General features: G+C 33.1%; 4 protein-coding genes across 7 annotated transcripts; 2 read left to right on the forward strand and 2 right to left on the reverse strand.

The window, feature by feature from the left end:
- On the forward strand, nucleotides 166–2,414 carry LOC109325905 (uncharacterized protein C20orf24 homolog). 2 transcript variants are annotated; one of them, XR_002105195.1, is made up of 4 exons: nucleotides 166–543; nucleotides 1,000–1,103; nucleotides 1,678–1,955; nucleotides 2,322–2,414. XR_002105195.1 is itself a non-coding variant. In XM_019558515.1 (3 exons), the coding sequence occupies exons 1-3, from the start codon at nucleotides 427–429 to the stop codon at nucleotides 1,847–1,849; spliced, it is 393 nt and encodes a 130-aa protein (XP_019414060.1). In that variant the 5' UTR covers nucleotides 166–426; the 3' UTR covers nucleotides 1,850–2,200. The 2 variants fall into 2 exon arrangements, 1 of the variants encoding a protein (XP_019414060.1); XM_019558515.1 differs by lacking the exon at nucleotides 2,322–2,414 and having other exon boundaries at nucleotides 1,678–2,200.
- LOC109325904 (PGR5-like protein 1B, chloroplastic) lies at nucleotides 2,752–5,236 on the reverse strand. 2 transcript variants are annotated; one of them, XM_019558513.1, is made up of 8 exons: nucleotides 4,934–5,236; nucleotides 4,447–4,509; nucleotides 4,261–4,347; nucleotides 4,070–4,115; nucleotides 3,655–3,894; nucleotides 3,413–3,486; nucleotides 3,181–3,279; nucleotides 2,752–2,929 (listed from the first exon to the last, which is right to left on the reverse strand). In XM_019558513.1, the coding sequence occupies exons 1-8, from the start codon at nucleotides 5,138–5,140 to the stop codon at nucleotides 2,843–2,845; spliced, it is 903 nt and encodes a 300-aa protein (XP_019414058.1). In that variant the 5' UTR covers nucleotides 5,141–5,236; the 3' UTR covers nucleotides 2,752–2,842. The 2 variants fall into 2 exon arrangements, with proteins under 2 accessions (XP_019414058.1, XP_019414059.1); XM_019558514.1 differs by lacking the exon at nucleotides 4,070–4,115 and having other exon boundaries at nucleotides 3,655–3,889; nucleotides 4,934–5,232.
- LOC109325903 (probable xyloglucan galactosyltransferase GT12) lies at nucleotides 5,892–8,385 on the reverse strand. The gene is made up of 2 exons (XM_019558512.1): nucleotides 8,273–8,385; nucleotides 5,892–8,170 (listed from the first exon to the last, which is right to left on the reverse strand). Exon 2 carries the CDS (start codon nucleotides 8,144–8,146, stop codon nucleotides 6,245–6,247), a length of 1,902 nt encoding a protein of 633 aa, XP_019414057.1. The 5' UTR covers nucleotides 8,147–8,170; nucleotides 8,273–8,385; the 3' UTR covers nucleotides 5,892–6,244.
- On the forward strand, nucleotides 11,910–13,710 carry LOC109363455 (protodermal factor 1-like). Of its 2 annotated transcripts, none has more exons than XM_019609718.1 (3): nucleotides 11,910–12,117; nucleotides 12,316–12,622; nucleotides 13,233–13,710. In XM_019609718.1, the coding sequence occupies exons 1-3, from the start codon at nucleotides 11,955–11,957 to the stop codon at nucleotides 13,546–13,548; spliced, it is 786 nt and encodes a 261-aa protein (XP_019465263.1). In that variant the 5' UTR covers nucleotides 11,910–11,954; the 3' UTR covers nucleotides 13,549–13,710. The 2 variants fall into 2 exon arrangements, with proteins under 2 accessions (XP_019465263.1, XP_019465264.1); XM_019609719.1 differs by having other exon boundaries at nucleotides 11,910–12,099.

Raw genomic sequence — 18,683 nt, forward strand, 5'->3', positions numbered from 1 at the left:
ACATATAATGTTTAGCTACACTATTCAAATGGAAATTTAACAAATAAAAAATAAAATGGGGAATATTACAGGCCCAATTAGTTTTTATGAAAATATTTAATTTGAATTTCTGATAAACAATTTGTTTCAGTGAGTACAACACAGCAAGTTCATTTTATGATTGTGATTCGTGCCATTCACAAATACCCAGATCCAATCCCAACCCTCACCAATTTTTAATTCTACAATCCTCACTTTCTCACTCAGATTTATTAATTTTTATTTGCTTTCAATCGAAAACCCTAACCTTTCTATCCCCTTCTCATTCAGTGATCAATAACAACATAATCATTGAACCATTACATCTCCAATTACAATTCAAAAATCAAAACTTTATACGAAATACTCATTCCCCATTACTTATTTTTTATTCCTTGTTGTTGCCTTATGAGTATGAAAGAAAGTAAATCTGTTAAACTCAATCATCAACCTCAGCACCAGAATGGTCACCTTTCTCCTTTCAAATTTGCCAAATTGTTTGATCCTGAAGCTTCATGGGACAAGGTTTGTATCTTCTGTTCTTCTAATTGAAGTTTTTTAATAGTGTAATATCAATAAACTTTTAAAGATTTATACACATTCGTTACATTATTCATTCTTCATTTGTATAATTTTTGTATTGAAGAGTTAATGATGAATGATAGAATGACACGGTCTAATAGATGTTTGCACTTCGCAGGAAATTGGGCTAAATGAAATGATTATTTTTCTGAAGTGGGAATTTGTTATTAATTTATGTTTTAGTGCATTGATTATTATTTGCCTACCCGTGATTGATCTTTTATATTATTTTAGTGATAAAATATGTTCTTGTATTATTTAATAGTGTTTGTAATTAAAACAGTGATAAATTACATTTTCTTATATGATATTTGTTTTTATGTTTTTTATTATTGAATTGATCTCATCTTGTTAACAATCTTTTCTCTCCTCTTTGTATTTATTCCCACCTCCAATTAGGATGAATTGGGAGACATATTACATTGGATTAGACAATTGCTCGGCCTTGTGTGTGGATTTTTTTGGGGTTCCATACCTTTGGTTGGGGGGGTATGGTTTACCATGTAAGTGTGTTTGTTCTTTCCATTCACTATGTTCAAGTTTATTTATAATTGTATACTTGTATTTCCATTCAGTTTTATTTTGGTCGATCATACATTTGATATACTGATATATTTGATAAATTGTTGAAGATGACTAGTTACTTCTTGGTACTCCAAGGGTATCTCCTCACCCTTTGGGTAAGGAACTGATCCTTTTCGGAGTGCGTGGTTGTGCCTCCCTACAACTGTTACTCCCAGGAATTAAAGTGTTGACCTTTTGGTTATCCTGAGGATCTATCGGGGCCTTACACCACTAACTAATATGTTGTTGGTAACTTACTAGTTACTAGCTGTGCATTTCTTTGGCGTGAATTATTCAATCTCTTGGTTCTTCAAGACATGATCAGTTTAGCATTAAAAACTTGTCTTTGCCCGCATTGGATCCATAGTTCAATAGCTTATTTCATGTTAGTTTAAATGATAAAACTCACCATTGCATTTTATGCTGTGATGTAATACCATCTGTCATCTGATTAGTGCTATTTATAAGTTTGATGTTTATCATTTGTTGAAGCATTGATTTCCTTTTTTGCAGCTTCTTAGTGATGTCTTCTGGGATTATATATGGATATTATGCATCAATATTAAAGGTTGATGAGGAAGAGTTTGGTGGTCATGGAGCCCTCCTCCAAGAGGGGCTTTTTGCTTCTATAACTCTTTTCCTGGTAATATGCTATGTTGGTCATTGTTCTATCAACTGCAGATAATCAGATTTTTTGCAAAAACAATGTTCTGATTTTGCAGTGCATGAACACTAGCTTCTGCTTTCCATGGTAAATAGCTGTTTTAGTCCAGCATTCCTGATGACATTGTGTTGCAGAAATTCTGTTTGTTGAGACTGTGAAATAACGTTGCTCGCCGGCAAATTCTGAAGGATTATCTTTGGTCGTGTTTATGTCATACTAAACCTCCGATATAGGTTCCCACCTTTTTTATTTGTTCTTGGTGTAGCTGTTAGAGGGAAGTTCTTTTGGATGCAGCTGTTGCCAATTGATTGTTTTTAATCATGCACTGCTGCAATGTATTTATGCTTAAGCTTGCATGGCATTTCAATTGAACCAGTGGGGGAGATTTTCATTGTCTGGAATATGGTTGTCCCAGATAAATATTATTTTGATAAAGTTGTGCTTTCTTTTGTTCACAAACATTGTAAAAGAAGTATCTAGCTTGTATATTGAGAAAATAGAATACGCAGCCAAAGGGTATTTTTTGCGTGCAGGCTATGAGACTATGTTTGCCATTCTGTTGAAATATTTTTAGTAGAGTGTGGAAATCCTCATCTTATGGAATAATCCTCTTCTTATGAAGCATTACAGAACAAAAATTATCTTTCATATTTGATTTTCTGCACGATAAAATTAGTAGAGAACAAATTGCATCCATGGAACCGGGTTCCTGCTTTACAAGAGATATCATCTGTCATCAAAGTTCAATATTCCTTGAGATTCTATCTAAGATCACATATCAGATAAAAATGGATTATCTAATTGAGAAGAAATCAATACCAAAATGAAAGTGGGGAAATTCTCCAGGTTTGCATATCAAGTTTCACTTCCAAAATCTTGCACAGAACAAAAACAGGTTGGTTTCGGGCAAAATTACTGCAGACTAAAAACAAGATAATGAAAGAAATTGATGGTACTTTGATCCTTACTATACAAAAATTATATGGAATCAAGTCAAAATGCTTAGGCCAAATTTCACAATTGTCTTTGGCGTCTGCCTTTTAGCGAAACAAGGTAAATACGCCCATACACCCATTGTCTACCTAATGTTGAAACTGATGGCTGCAAAAGCAAGAACATGTGTCATGAGAAATCCAGCATCATCTTTTTGTGGGTGCATATTTTCTTTTGGGGGGTAGGGTAGAAAATGGGGGAGAAACCAATATAAATTTTCTTCTACTTCACACATCATCAAGCATTGCAAACTTTAGCATGGCCATTTTCAATTTTCCAATTATAATGGGAGTTAAATAACACTCTCTACTTCTGAACTGCCTTTTGCAAGAAGTCAAAAAACAATCTAAAGTTATTACCTCCACTTTGGTTCGAAATTCTAACAAGCATTCACAAACATGACAATTTGCTCTATGAGGCAACTCATCGTTCTTGTCCCTTCGCACAAATGCAAATACCTGGATGCAAATGAATCCAACTCAGTTAAACCTTTACATATTTGCCTCTCTAACTAGACAGATAGAAACATAATTGAGAGACAAGCTAGAAAAGAAGCCAAAGGCTTGTATTACAGTTAACACAACCACTGACCTCTTCTCCACAATTTGGACATGCGCCTTTTAGTGATACCAGGTCATTCCTCCACAGACCTTGAAGCACCTTAACTGTGAAAAAGGGCAATTAATAGTATACAATATATAAGTAGTGAACATGTAAACAATGATTGAAATTTTCCTGACGTTACAGAGAGAAAACTCCCCTGTAACCAATTGACCTACAAACTTGAACATAAAGACATGAGATGAAAAGTGATAGCAGCAAAACAATTTTACCTGAAGCTGAAGCAACTGGGTACCCGATCACAAAACCCAACCCAATGAAGATGTTGTTCATCAATGCCAGAAATCCTAGTCCAGATAATTGGCTACTATGTGGAAATCCTGAATTGATTGCATTTTGATAAGCTGCACCGACAGTGTATGTTATGGGTCCGACACATGCTAAACTGCCAAAGGCAAGGAACATTGCCCATGCGCTTGCTAATGCCAAAACCATAGATAGATCTTCCTGCCCTACAACCATAGCACTCAATATTCCAGTGAAGAAACAAAGAAAAAAGAGAAAAAAGAGAAAAAAGAAAGGAACAGGGGATGACACTAAATATGTTTATATACCAGTAAATATGTAGCATGTTAGCAATAGCAACTACATGACATAAAATAGAAATACATCCTATCATGTACAAACCTAACTTTCTCAGCATATCAAGATCCAAGAAGTGGAAATCGTTACTCTATGCAACGCATTGTTAAAATCATTCGGGGCATAATGCAACCACAACTTGGAAAGTCAATGACCAAAATCGGCGAATTAGCATGAATTTGGGATCACAGGCAAGTATCAATGATAATTTAATATCAAATTCTACATAAAATTACCTCAGCATCAGCAAATGTTGATTGCCTCCTGATACTGCATCGAGGGTACTTGACAACTGACTTTGAACCAAACCTTCTTAGCTTCAACTGATTCCATATTTAATTAAAGACAGTACTAAATTAGAAATTTGGAACTTAAGAACTATATCTGTAGAACCAGTTAAATGGTGAAATAAAAGAACATACCTCTACTCTATCAAACATATCATCCACAATCAAAGGCTCACCACTATAATAAGCATCTCGAGCCTATAGCCAAAAACAAAGACTAACATGTTAAAATTACTGCTGCACCAATAAATGGAACTAAAATCATATTTTACAAAGAGAAACAATATATTTTCAAGTAGCAGAAACATATATAAACTATTTGTTTAAGTTGAAAGTATGCATAGAATAAGTTTTAGATTAAAGAGTAAATACACATTTCATTTTAGTATTTTTCAAAATTACCAGTTGGCCCGTCAAAAATTGAAAAAACCCAAAATACTCCAACAAATTTTAAATATGGGTCAAATTAGTCATTTTCAGAGTCAAATTAGTCTCTACCAGATGTATAGATGTCATAAAACATGATAAAATGAATTTAACCTATTTGGGACCATTTTACGTTTCAATTTTTGAGGAAGTGTGAAGGGTGAATTGAACGATGGAAGAAGAAAAAAATAGTTACTTGAGAATAAAGAGCTTCAAGGGTTTCTTGGTTAGCAGTTTCAAGGGGACCAACGTAGACGCAGTAGGGTCCCTCGGGGCGGTGATCGGAGAAGGCGGAGACACGGTGGTTGAACTTGGCGGAGAAACGGAGGGAGAAGCGGTTGTTGGTTAGAAACGTAGATTGAGGGACGTTGGGAGCGAAGGAGGTGCTGGTGGTAGACATCATCCACAAACATGAATTCAATTTCTCACCACATAAATAAAATAGCAGCAGACAATGTTTTTGTTCCTTTTACGACTAAATATCTGTTACCGTCTTTTTATTTGTTTTTTTGTTGCTACTTGCTACTATCTATCTTACTTCACATCACATCTTTCTTCCAATTCTAATCTAATCAATCACATAATTGGGTCGGTTACACAAATATATGGATTTTATGATTTCAACTATTTTCCTGTCATAAAATTGTGTTTCTACATATGTTACTAATTGTATTAGAAGTCAATATTAAAATATCAAGTTTACTACTTTTGTATGTTGAAATGTTGAATATAACATTGTTTTATTAACGACTAATCTGGGTAGTCGTTAATAATTTCTTTTCAGCTGCAAATATTTGAGATTATTGCTTGTATAGTAAGATGTAAAACAAATAATGGTGGTATATGTTTAAAATGTAGTTAATTCATGAAGAAGATATGGGGCTAGTGATATAAGGTCTTGCTATATCTCATATTAATAGATTAAGAGTTCAATTCCTGGAAGCGACAGTTGTTGGCAGAGATTGTCATGTATCTGAATGCAGACGGCAATATGTATTTTGGTTTATGTTTGAATTTAATTTGTGATCAAAATACTTTATACTTAAAAAAACATATGTTCTAAATAAAAAATCCTATGTATTTTCTAACAGAAAACATGTATTCTCCCGAAATTGAATAAAATAATACAAATGCTACCATAAAATCTAATTAGTTTTACAAACAAATAACCTGCAATATGTGAGTCTCTAAATATAATGTAAAATTATTATAACTGTAGTAAGTGTGCAAAATCATTTCCTTAAGCAAACGCTGGACATTGTACAACAATGACCACTACTCAATGTTACTGCTGCCTAGAAACAGCAGAGAAGAAAACATAACAAAATTGTGATATTTTCTTAGAGATGCGCTTATGATAAAAGATATAAACTACTCCTAATTGAAAGATCGAGGTAATTTCTTGTGTCAAGAGAAAAAGTTTGTTCCAAATTAATTATACAAATAACATAACTCTACAAATAAAAAAGTTCTACCCTTCTCTCCCTCTAATACTACTTTGCACTCATTATCCTGCTTTTTTCACAAAGAAACTATCCCATTTCTGTTCACCTACTATACCAGATAAACTATGCTTCCAAGTTAATTCTTCTTTAACCCTCAAACTAGAATCCACTCCCTTCCTCAGTTTATCTACTCTTTCTAGGACTCTCTTAATTGTAACATCAAATGCATCTTCAACAGCATCCAATCTAAATCTTGGGTCTGTATATATGATACTTGGAATCAGCTTTATAATCTCAGCTCTCATATATCTTACCTTGGCCTTGGGAATTTCACTCAATATCTTTTCTATGCTCACTTTTCCATCTTGAACATCCTTTTCAGATATGAACACAGAATAAGTTGTATAATCTTTTGGTAAATGCCATAAATATTGAATATAAGCAGAACCAGGATGAAAGAAAACTGGGATACACCCTGCTAATATGGAATCAAAAATAGACCTCCTAGTATATGAATCCCCCGGAGGCTGCAAACAGAACTCGGAACTTTGAAACACTTCCATTACATAAGCTGGTTGATGGCACTTACTCTCTTCTCTAACTTGACATTCAAGCAACTTACATTTCTTCTCTGCGATGCGACATTGATTGAATAAGTGACCCCGTATTGAGTCTTCGCGACCAGGCCGTGGAGCACCAGCAAAACAAAATAAATATGGTCTTTTTTGCTTCCTCATTTTTCTCAACCATGAAAACACTTGATCAACTCTTGAAGGATGAAAGTAGGTCGGATATGGTATTGCGAAATCGTTGTTGGCCCAAGGGCTTTTCTCAATCACTAGCACCGTCATGTTCTTGGTTTCTGGCAGCACCAGAAGCTGGTTTCCCCAATCCTCAGAATCCCTTTTTATTCTTCTGAAGTCCCAAGTGATTCTACCAGCAACCATGAAATGATCTCTCCCCCACATTTTTCTCCACTCAGGTTTTTCTCTCAGCCACTTCACAAGATCAAGGGAATCGGCATCTTTCATTGACGCATTGGAAAACCATAGATAGCGCGAAACATCAAGGCCAGCATAGTATGGCACATAAATTGCAGAAGCTATGGTTGAGTCCTTTGTCAAACACTTGTATTGTGTCATTCTGTTATGGAAAATGACTTCTAATAAGAATTGACTTGTTTTAAACCAGCCTCTTTTCAAGAACACACTTGTAGAATCCTCAATAACAGGACCAAGACCAAGGTTTGAGGTGAAATCACACATGTTTGTCCACTTATTAAGTGAAGCACAATTTTTTAGCATGTCCTCATTGAACCGGCTAGGTATCTCATGCACATAAATGTAGCGACCAGCACATGGATGCTTACTTGTAACAATATCACCATTCTTCATTCCTTCGTGTTTCTTCGCCGTAGATTTTGCACCAACCAGATCAACCTTGTTATTATCCTTGGAAAAGTGATTTTCTTTAGACACATTTCGGAACATACCAACATTTTCAACTTCATGATTCTTCTTAGGCAAGACTTTTCTATGTCTGTGTCTATGTTTTTTTATACCATTTGCACGCTTTTTCTCATACTCAATGGTATTCACATTTTCAAAAGAACCCCTACCATTTTCATGCCTTTTCTCATTCACCATGGTATCCAAACTTTGAACATGATCTCTAACATTTTCATCCTTTTTCTCAGGCAAGAGGGTATTCACATTTGTAACAGGAGGCCTATCATATTGTGGTTCCTCTCTAGCAAAATGAATGTCCTTATTAAAAGGTAAACGATAATGGCTAGACCCATGAAAATTTGAAGTAGTAGCAAATCTATGGCCCAAAAAGATGAATATATTATCATCTGCATTCACTGTAAAATATGCATAATGTAAAAACAACCATCCAAAGGATAAGACTAGAACCACGAACCAAATCTTGTTATGCCATTTGAAAGTGGTAGATTTTTCCATAGCTATCCTGAATGCTCAAATTCTCTACGTGTAAATTAGTCTCAAATTAGAATAAGATATATAGAAAATAAAAAACATCATGGAAATGTACACGAACCTGAGAGGAAAATATGGTTTTGATGTTACCTTATTAAGGATGTTGTTTTTTGTTGATTAATAGAAAACTGGAAAATGGAAGAAGGTTTTGCTAGTAGAGAAGCACATAATGGTAGAGAAAATTTAGGGGAAGTTGTAAATTTGACCGTGTTTAATCCGCATTACAAGAACAAATTGTGTTACTTTTGACATGTGTTTGCCACGATCAGATAAATGGAGAGTTAAGCAGTGAGAAAATACACTAAAAACTCAAAAAACAATAACATTTATAACCTTTACTTTTTATTGGAATTATAATTTTGACCTTAAAAATACACTACAAAATATAACTTACCTCTCCCTTAATGGAGAGGAGTCTTACTCTAAAATGAAACGGTTGTAGCCTTTCTAGTTCTTCCAATAATCCAGTAATTAAGAAAATATTCATGTTGACCATCTTATAAATTTTACTTCGTAGCAGCTCATCATCCCGATGGACTCTTATACTTATAGAATAATTATGTTTTTCTATCTTCTAATATAGAGGGTAAGTTAAGTACATTGGTAATGTCATTGCTAGTGACAATGAGGTAGAGTACAAATCCTGAAAAAATATTCTTTGTTTGCGGATAAGGTTGCATAACTGCCCGACTTCACTAGGAGTAGGGGTGTTTGCGGTCCATTTGGATCGGTTTTTAGGTAAAAAATAATCCGATCCAAACACGTAATTAACATGCGGTCTGGACCGGTCTGGTCTGTTTATATTAGGATGTCCGATCCAATCCGATCCAAATATAGTATGCGGTTTCGGTTCGGTTTGGATCGGTTTTTTTTTAGAAAATATTAAATTTTCACTTATATTCAAAACTCATAAAAATGACTAAATATTAAGCATAAAACAACAATAAAAATAGTGTTCAACAACATTAAAATGTGTACAACAATAGTATAAGTAAACAACATCATAAAGTAGTAATAAACAATAAGACAATAATAATAAAAGTATAAAATAGTAACAACAACAACAAGATATCAATAATAATAAGACAACAAAACAACAATATATCAATAATAATAATAATATGAGCATCGGTAACGTAATTTTAATAGTTACAATATTCCATCGATGATTAATAACAATAATACTTTCACAACAATAATACTTGGATCCTCTTTATTTGGTTATGAGATTGGTTTAAGTTCTAAAAAAGTGTATCAAATATGATCAAATATGATTTAAAACATAACAACATATATATAAGTGTGTTATAGAATATAACAAATAAAATATAGGTACAATTTTGGAGTTGAGACTTAAGATTAAGTTTGGAAGACACTTAAAAGTATTACACACTTAAATTTTACATACAATTTCGGTCCGGTCTGGATCAGTCTGGATCCAAGAGGTGAAACCAAAATCCGGACCGGACCAATCGGTCTTTAAAAAATAAGTCCAACATGGTCCAAATGCATTCGGTTTTTGCGGTTTCGGTCTATTTTGGATCGATTTTCGGTTTTATTGTTGGACCGGTATGGATTTGAACACCCCTAACTAGGAGTAAGCCTCATATATAAGAGCATATATATTGTTTTACAAGTTGTATCATTTCATATACCATAAGCGGTTATTGGTTGATCAATTGCTAAGTATTTTTTAATCAATTGCAACTTATAATATATGATGTTACACACATTACACTAGATGTGATTTCCTCTTCCATATACCCTTTTTCACTTGCAAAAAAAAGGCCACTTCATAAACAAATATTTTAAGAAATTTAGGTACCCTATCACACTTTCCTATATTATAGAGGGGGAGATTCATGCATCGGTAAGGTTATTGTTATTGTTTATGAGGTCACGATTCAAATATTGAAAAAGACTTTTTATTTATAAAAGTTAGGTTACTTATATAATCCTTCCCGACCCCACTAAATGAGAACCCCGTACACTTAAATGTCTTTTCTCACTTGTAACTAATGGCTCACTTCACAATCTTGAGAAATTTTTAAACTTCTCTATATACTTAAGGTAACTCATTGAGAGTTGGATGAAAGATTAATTTCTTTTAGGAAATTGTATTGTCTTTTTTAGCAAATGTCACTTCAAGAGATTGAATGTTGTATTTTGACCTTATATGATATTTAGAGTCTTTGCCTAACCACCTACTAACTATGCATTACATAAACTTTGAGTAATAATTAATAGATTATTATTATGATTAATGAAAACAATTCTAATAAGTTATATCAATTAATGTTAGTTGTGGGTCAACATCTTGCTAGGTGGACCTGGAATCAGTTCAAAACATGAGAGTGAGTCATGTTATATGAGAGTATGTCATGAGTTCTTTTTACACAAAGAATGTAATATTACAAAGGCTGGAATTGGGGGATTGTTTGCTATAGGCAGAGCCAGCATCCTGGCATGTCTTTAAGGTTGAATTGTTATAATCATGTTTCACCAACTTGCTTAAACAAAAAACAATATTTGATCATTTCTGCCTAATTTTTGTATCCATAGTTTGATGGTTCTTTAAAACTTTAAATACTCCCTGCCCCTATCCACCTAAACTACTCTCTCCCTCTTTGATGTTTTACCCAAAATCAGTATTTTAGTTGTTGCTGTTGTTTTATGGAGATGGATCCATAAACTACTCGAGTTAGGAGAGAAATTATATGTAGTATTTAATATGTATACACTGAACGTGTAAGTACGATGACCCATTTGGCCCTAGGAATTACATAATATTGTTCCTTTTTGGTTCCCTCAAACTTCCAATGTGTCATTATTATTGTGGGCTATGTTTATAATGGGTTGATCTAGTCCCAATTACAGAAACACCAATGCTCATTAAGCTTGAGCATGTGAATACTACAAAGAAGGAAGTGGTTCGACTCTATAATCTCAAGGAAAATATATTATATCCGTTTCAGAAAAATTGGTATTTAAGGTTTAATGCTAAAATTAAAAATATTAAATAACATTAAGTAGCGAGAAAGAATTGGTTGGACTACATTATTCTTATTGGAAATGGTTGTACAATAAAGGTTACAAAGATTAAAAATGAATATCATAATTCTTTCAAAATACAGTAGTTGGAAAAGATATAGTGCAATGGTCCAACGCTGAAAACAGGACAAGGCTTATTATGATGAATACATGCATGACCATATTAAAGCACGTAATATAATGTGGTATGTAGGAAAGGTGCACTATTTTCTTAGTTTAGTTCAGAATGAATGAGTTAATCTGTCCATATTGATAAATATTATTTCCTCTTTATACCAACAATTTTTCAGGTAAGCTTTTGTATCCCAAAATAAGACAACTTCTCCTTTCATAATTTGATTGAATGTAAGAAGAAAATGGTGTAGCAGCAATTAGGAGTTAGGACTATATCTTCCTTATGATACTCAAATTTGAAGACTCATTTGGGCTATGCCCCTTTTGCTTACAAAAAAGAGTCATTAGCACACAATTCAGCTTAAGCTTATGATCAATAATAAGAAACAAGGGATGGCTTCAGAACCATTATTGTAGGAAGGAAATGGTAATTACTATGAGTAAATGCACCCTGCAAAACATCATCTAACCATAACTTTTCCCACCTGCTAATATTTACTACTTTAGTCTGTGGACTATTTTATATTCACTTGTAGCTCTCTACTCCAAATCAGCTCAAAATCTTCAAATCTCCTTTCTCTATTGGTGTTATAGGGAGGTAGAGATAATGGAGAGGAAAATAAGTCATGTATTTCTTACCATTTTTCTAATGCTAGCAGGATTGCTTTCTCAGAACCATGTAATATGCACAAATGCTGAAGATCAGAAGAACTACTTCTCTTCAGATTCACATGCTGGAACTCCTCCAACAGATTACTCTAATTCTCTGTGTAATTATCTAACTAATTAATGTATCTTGATTATCCAATATATTTATGCAAAAATATTGGTATAAGTACATGTATTGCTAGAAAAACTCTTATATATCAATATAACAAACATTATTAGCTATTTACTCTAATGTTGCATCAAGTTGAATGATCAAAAGTTTTGATGTTTCCTTTCTCATCTGTCTTCACTTATTGTAGGCTCACACAGAAGTCCTCCATCTCATGGCTCTGGAGGTAGTTCACCACCTTCTCATGGAACCCCATCACATGCACCCTCTGGTGGTAACTGTGGATCACCCCTACATGACCCTTCTACTCCAACAACACCATCAAACCCTCCCTCAGGAGGAGGTGGGTACTATAACTCACCACCACCTTATGGAGGTGGTAACCCCCCAACACCAATCACTGTGACCCCACCAACTACCCCAATTGACCCTGACACCCCCACTCTCCCCTCACCCCCTTTCCTTCCTTCCCCATCTCCCTTAACTGGTACATGCAAGTAAGTTACTTCTACTCCAAGCTACTATAAAATATATTGTATTTGTAATCTACTACTATGCAACATTAAACACCCTAGACTAATCAATAGTGTTATATGTACAACTAGATGTAACACTAGAGAACTTCAATTTTATAAGGAAAAGTACGAGTCAGACTTCTCTTCATTACTGGAGAAGACACTAATGTGAAAAAACATAAAAACAATTATAGGACAATGACATTTGTATGTTGTATCCTTTAATTTATGCTGATATTATATTTTTATCCTTAAAAATATATTAAAAATTAGAGTTGCCCTCTCGAGAGAGGAGTCTAACTCGCAAAGTACCCTGCTCAACAACTTCAATTGTTACTTTGCCTTATAAAATCAAAATCAAAATTTCACTCCAAGTTATCTAAGTCTTGTTGTACATGTGACATTTTAGTAAACAAATTGTATAATATAGTGTGAACATATTCACAATAATATATGTTAGTTATGCTATCTATGCAACATACAACATCTGAAATAACAACTCATTTACACACATTTTTATGCTTTATTTCAAAATACATGATCATATCACAGTTTTATAATACTATGAATAATATTTTGCTCTAATGTTCAGCTACTGGAGTACTCATCCCACAATCATATGGGGATTACTTGGGTGGTGGGGAACCTTAGGAAGTGCATTTGGTGTTCCAGGATCAAGTTCTAGTGTGACCTTACCACAAGCACTTTCCAACACAAGAAATGATGGTGTAGGAGCACTCTATAGAGAAGGGACAGCATCATATCTCAACTCCTTGGTGAACAACAACTTTCCTTACACAACCAACCAAGTCAGGGAAAGATTTGTGGCATCACTCAATTCCAACAAGGCTGCAACAACACAAGCCAAGTTGTTCAAGATGGCCAATGAAGGGAGAATGAAGCCTTGAGCCTGAAATAGTTTAAATTTTTGTGTGTGTCGGTTTATTGGTTAAGAACACTTTATCTAAGATTTCTGCTACTTGTGTTATTTCAGGCTCTTATGTTTTATCTGTCTTTGTTTATCTAGAGATGGATGTCATGTTTCTTTACAATTTAATGCAATTGATGAAGTTTTGTTGGTGAGTCTTTATCAAAGAATAAAAACTGATAACTTTTTCTAAAAAAATGTGTATAATATAGGATCCTAAAAAATATAAAGTCCTAATTTACATTAAAAAAATCATTCTTTATTTACTAAGAACAGTATTAGAAAATGAGTAGAATAGTCATATGAGTATGTCTGAGCAAGAATGTTTCCACTTTAGACAAAACTGGTTTGAGCCACTGTCTATTGTCTCCCTTTTCCGCCTCTAATCTCTTTCCTCTCATTTCTGAGTGCAGGACTCTGTTCCACAAACAATTTCTCACGTAGGCTTTTGTATCCCAAAACCAGAACAAACTAATCATGTGGCTTTCATTGCAGATAAGAGTGCAGAGGTACCAAAATAAAATTACAAGGGTTTAATATATATACATTAACAATGAAAAAATTTATATATAGTTGATGTATCGTCATGTAGAGAACAGAGGATAATTTGCTTTTAGGAGACCATGCTCTTGAATAACAATCTGACAGAGTGAAAATAGTGCTGCCATCCAAGAGAATTAGTATCTTTGTGAAGCTCCAACCTTTATAGTCACATGCTGCATTAGTTGATATAGTGAAACTATCCTCACCAGATCCTACTGGCAATATAAGATAGCAGGCTTTCTTTTGAATTTTGGTTCCATTCGAAGTGTGACATGACTGGTCTACCAACCTTTCCTTTGATCATATCCACTATTTCGATAATCATGTTATCTCAAATTACGTCTCAAATTGTATTCCAAGTCAATAAAAACATGTCATGTCAATTATAAAAATAAATATTCATTATTTTTACTGTTTTTTCTTTATTAGTATTATTAGTTTGGGACATGTTTTGCGACAACAAATACTTAATCCCTAATACACTCCATTACTTCCTCCATTTTTTGTTATTGTTCATCAGCCCTATATGCATTAAGAAATGATTTTTTTTTTTGCATCATTCTTTGGTGATTTCAACCCTCAAGTAGTTTAGAGGCCAATCCCAAACATTGCAGTTAAGAAATTTAACAAGTCTGTTAATCTGATCTTAATATAATTGCTTTTATAAAAATTCACTCTCATAAAAAAGATAACTTTGTTCATTGAGATTTACTGGGATGGACTTTCATTTAGCAAGATTTCAACCTCTTCTGAGGAGATACATTCCATTATCTAGCTCCTCCACTTTCATTATTTAATATTTAATTTCTGAAGGAAAGAACTTGGAACTTTTAGGGGAATTACGTTGTTATCTTCACTAGGAAAAAACTCAAAATAATGAAACTTTATTTATCTCCTATTTTGTCTCATACATCCAAATATAGCATAAGTCTACTAATTTTCGGTGATAAATACATCATTTCTTAGAATAAAATCATAATTTTTTAACCACCCTTAAAATAGTGATTAACATTTTCCTAAACATACATACTTACACTGAAGAAGTATCCTCCATTACGCTGGTCCCACATACACCAAATCCAATACCCTGCCACAATAAGATTATATGTCCCAATTTTCTCTTACAAAAAGTGTTAATTAATTAAAAAAAATAGAAACAAAAAATATCATTTTTATATATTTGGAAAAAGTTGATTAACTAAAGATATGTGAACATAAACATTTTGAGACACATGATCCATGTTAAAATTATTAGACCAAGAGCTGTCAAAGCCAAACAAATTACAAAATGATAGTCCAGTGGTGTAATGTTTATTGAATTTCTAGTTAAACGAAAATGTTAAGAGTTTGATTTTCGCAAGCAATACTTATAAGGAGAATCAGTCACACATCTCAAAATAGATTAATTATTTATCCATGAGGTGATATCTTGTTATACCTAAACAATAATATTCCTAATACACTTGTATCAAACTTATTAGGTGTCCTCACTTGTCAACCAAGGACCAATTAAGCACACACTCTCCCACTACTTCTATTTACCTTAATCAATTGCCTCCTAGAATCATATTCATATTCATATCCCCCTTCACTAAACCTGATTATGGTGTTGCATTAATACAATCTAAATTTGAAACCATGCATGCGTGTTACCCCCTTATTTTTAGGTTAAAACAAACAATGGGGTGTGTCACAATTTATGAAAAGAAAAGAAATTAGATCTAAGAGTGACATGCATGGACCACTCCTTAATAATAATATTCATAGTGTTATTGTTAATTAATAATTAATGTCGTAACGGAGGACATGTAAATTGCTAGGCTTGGCAATTATTAATTCTTAGAATGGGACTTTGGAATTGTGGTCTCTCTTATTATGTACAATGTATGGCGGCACCTCTAATTATTTTGAATTCCCTGCTTTTTGACAACGTAATGTTCAATTAATTATTATTTGACTTGGAACATTTTTCATTTTGTGTAGGAAAAGTATCTCTTCCAATGATTCTTTTCGTGCTCGTTATGTGACTCATTTGGTTAATTTTGAGTTAAAACTAATTATATATGTAGTCATAACCACACCAAAATAACTATATTTGCTCAAAGAGAAATAGTGCTATAGGGTGAAGGAATAAAACCTAAAAAGTAAAGTTTGAAATTACTAATGTGGTAATGTGAGAAAGAAGAAAGAGACATGCATGCGTAAACCACAATCGTTTGCAAAATAAAGGTGTGAAAGAGTTTTGATTGAACCTTGACCTTAACCATGAAGCTTTATTTATTGTAGTACACTAGTACTAGAGTAAACTATAATGTGTCCAAATTAAAGTGACCCACTTTACAGTTATAACCAATTAGGACCGGGTTCTGAGGACCGATGATTTCGGAGACAGAAGAGAAAGACCCACCTCTCAAACGTTGATTCTCTACCCCATTTGTGTCGTTTTGTTGGATTTGTTTTGTTTCTCTCCGATTTCCTCTGATTCAAGTTAACTATATCTCACCAAATAATATAAAAATATTATTTTATGTTTTTTTTTAAATATATATTAAATTTTTATTGGATCGGGGTACAAAAAGTGAACAGCTGATCCCCATTACTTCAAAGTAGCCTCAGCTGGGTAGCATTTGCATTCACTTGGGTTAGTGGCGTTATGGTGAAGGGTGAGTGTTTAGCCCTCATGATACAAAATTGTACCTAGTTTAATAATTTTATACAATCTAATAAATTTTGATCTATTCAATATAACTTGCAATTCATGTTTTCGGATTCTAGATCCACCAACTCTCAACCATCCCTCCTCTAACTACACCTCCTCATCACGCACCCATAGTCATTTTCCACCCACTAACTTTGGCTCGTATTTACTTTTAAATCTTCTCCCATTTTATTTTTCTAACTTTTTTTGTATGTGATAGACTGATAGTTCTCTCGTCTCATTTTTCTTTACCAGAATACACTACAATAGACTACAATTTTTTATCTAAGACTAGCAATGGCAAAAGGAACAATACACATGAGTCTAGTCCATATTTTTTTTACATAAAAATATAATTCATTTGTCCATTTTTTGCTATGCCTGCAGGAATCCCTATTGGATAATCTAGACAACCTACAAAATTAATGTTAAAAATATTAAAATTATGATTAATATAATTTAATGGCTCAAAAAAATTGTTAAAATTGATATAATATATCAACACACTATCAAAATAGAGAGGGAACCAATACCTTTTCCCACTCGTAACCCTTGACTTTGCTTTGTGATGTCACATGATCAAATTGTGATGTATAGTATATTTTCCGGGGTACTTTTGTCCATCCACATTCATTTTCCGCAGAGATTTGGTTCATTTCTCTATCCTTTTCACATTATCTGTTCTTCTGTTTTCTCTCTGTTTTCTATTTTTTTATAAGGAATGGAGTATTTCCTGTTATATGGAGATAAGTTATCTCTTCTTGTCAGTAAAATTATAACATGTGACATGTTTTATCATTTTTTATAAAGATATTTTTAAAAATAAAAAAAAAACATACATGTCACATTTTTACTGGCTATGAGGAGATAAGTTATCTCATGATATGAGGAGATACATTATTCTTTTTTTGTTATTATCTTTACGCAGTATCCAAATCTGCTTCCTTCAAAAAAGATCCATGCTTCTCATAGATATTAAATCTGACATACATGTTAAAAAACTGACCCGTGTAAATGAAAGAAAATAGAAGCATTTCCACACCACATAAGATTTTCTTAAGGGCAATAGGCAAAAAGGTAGAAAAAAAGAAAACACTTTCCCTAGTTTTACCAAATAAATCTTCAAAGAATAAATTAGACAAGGTTAATCTCAACACTCGCTTATTCAGAGAGTAAGTGTAAATTCCAGAGAAATCTAGAAAAAGTGAGCTGATGTAAATAATGGAAGCCACATCTAATCTCAAGAACATTTATTCTCCCACTTTTTATATCACTCTATATATTATCACCGTAATCAGTTAAAAAATATATTTAAATTAAAATTATAATTATTAAAAAAATTCTAACCAATCATATTTACTAATACGAGTATAACAACATACGTAGACCCCATCTAATCCAGTATGTCTGATTACAATTTGAAGGTAGTGTAAACACGATCAAGGATAGAGTAGATGAGAATAACATCTTCGTTTCAAATTACATAAAATGTTTAACATCAATTTAAATAAATTAAAACTTTTAAATTTATCCCTCCAAGCATTTTATCTTACAACTGTAAGCAAAAAAAAAACAATAGTTTAACAAGTATAAAAATAATAAACAAAATGTTAGTCTAGCGATGTAATTCTGTAAGGCTCACTAAATCACAGAATAACCAAAATATCAAAAATTTGATTCTTGTGAACTATACATGTTGAGAGGGATAGTCACGAATCGCGAAATGAATTAGTAAGTGGGTGGATACGTGTTAGGACTTAAGCATATGAGGAGAACTCAACCCAAAAGACTAGTCTATTAGGTGGAAGAGCCCCATGATTTAAGTACCACATTGAGTTTGTTATTCTACTCAATGTGAGATTCCTAATATTGTC

Source organism: Lupinus angustifolius, chromosome LG13 (genome assembly GCF_001865875.1).
Source record: "Lupinus angustifolius cultivar Tanjil chromosome LG13, LupAngTanjil_v1.0, whole genome shotgun sequence".
NCBI classification, from domain to species: Eukaryota; Viridiplantae; Streptophyta; class Magnoliopsida; order Fabales; family Fabaceae; genus Lupinus; species Lupinus angustifolius.

Bases quoted from the DNA above. Each gene is read 5' to 3' on its own strand.
- LOC109325905 (XM_019558515.1), top strand. From the start codon at position 427: ATGAGTATGAAAGAAAGTAAATCTGTTAAACTCAATCATCAACCTCAG. The intron at 544-999 runs GTTTGTATCTTC...ACCTCCAATTAG, and splicing joins CTGAAGCTTCATGGGACAAG to GATGAATTGGGAGACATATT. The intron at 1,104-1,677 runs GTAAGTGTGTTT...CCTTTTTTGCAG, and splicing joins GGGGGGGTATGGTTTACCAT to CTTCTTAGTGATGTCTTCTG.
- LOC109325904 (XM_019558513.1), bottom strand. From the start codon at position 5,140: ATGATGTCTACCACCAGCACCTCCTTCGCTCCCAACGTCCCTCAATCT. The intron at 4,348-4,446 runs GTATGTTCTTTT...ATATGGAATCAG, and splicing joins ATATGTTTGATAGAGTAGAG to TTGAAGCTAAGAAGGTTTGG. The intron at 2,930-3,180 runs GTAATAACTTTA...TTGCTTTTGCAG, and splicing joins AATTTCGAACCAAAGTGGAG to CCATCAGTTTCAACATTAGG.
- LOC109325903 (XM_019558512.1), bottom strand. From the start codon at position 8,146: ATGGAAAAATCTACCACTTTCAAATGGCATAACAAGATTTGGTTCGTG.
- LOC109363455 (XM_019609718.1), top strand. From the start codon at position 11,955: ATGGAGAGGAAAATAAGTCATGTATTTCTTACCATTTTTCTAATGCTA. The intron at 12,118-12,315 runs GTAATTATCTAA...CACTTATTGTAG, and splicing joins AGATTACTCTAATTCTCTGT to GCTCACACAGAAGTCCTCCA. The intron at 12,623-13,232 runs GTAAGTTACTTC...TCTAATGTTCAG, and splicing joins CCCTTAACTGGTACATGCAA to CTACTGGAGTACTCATCCCA.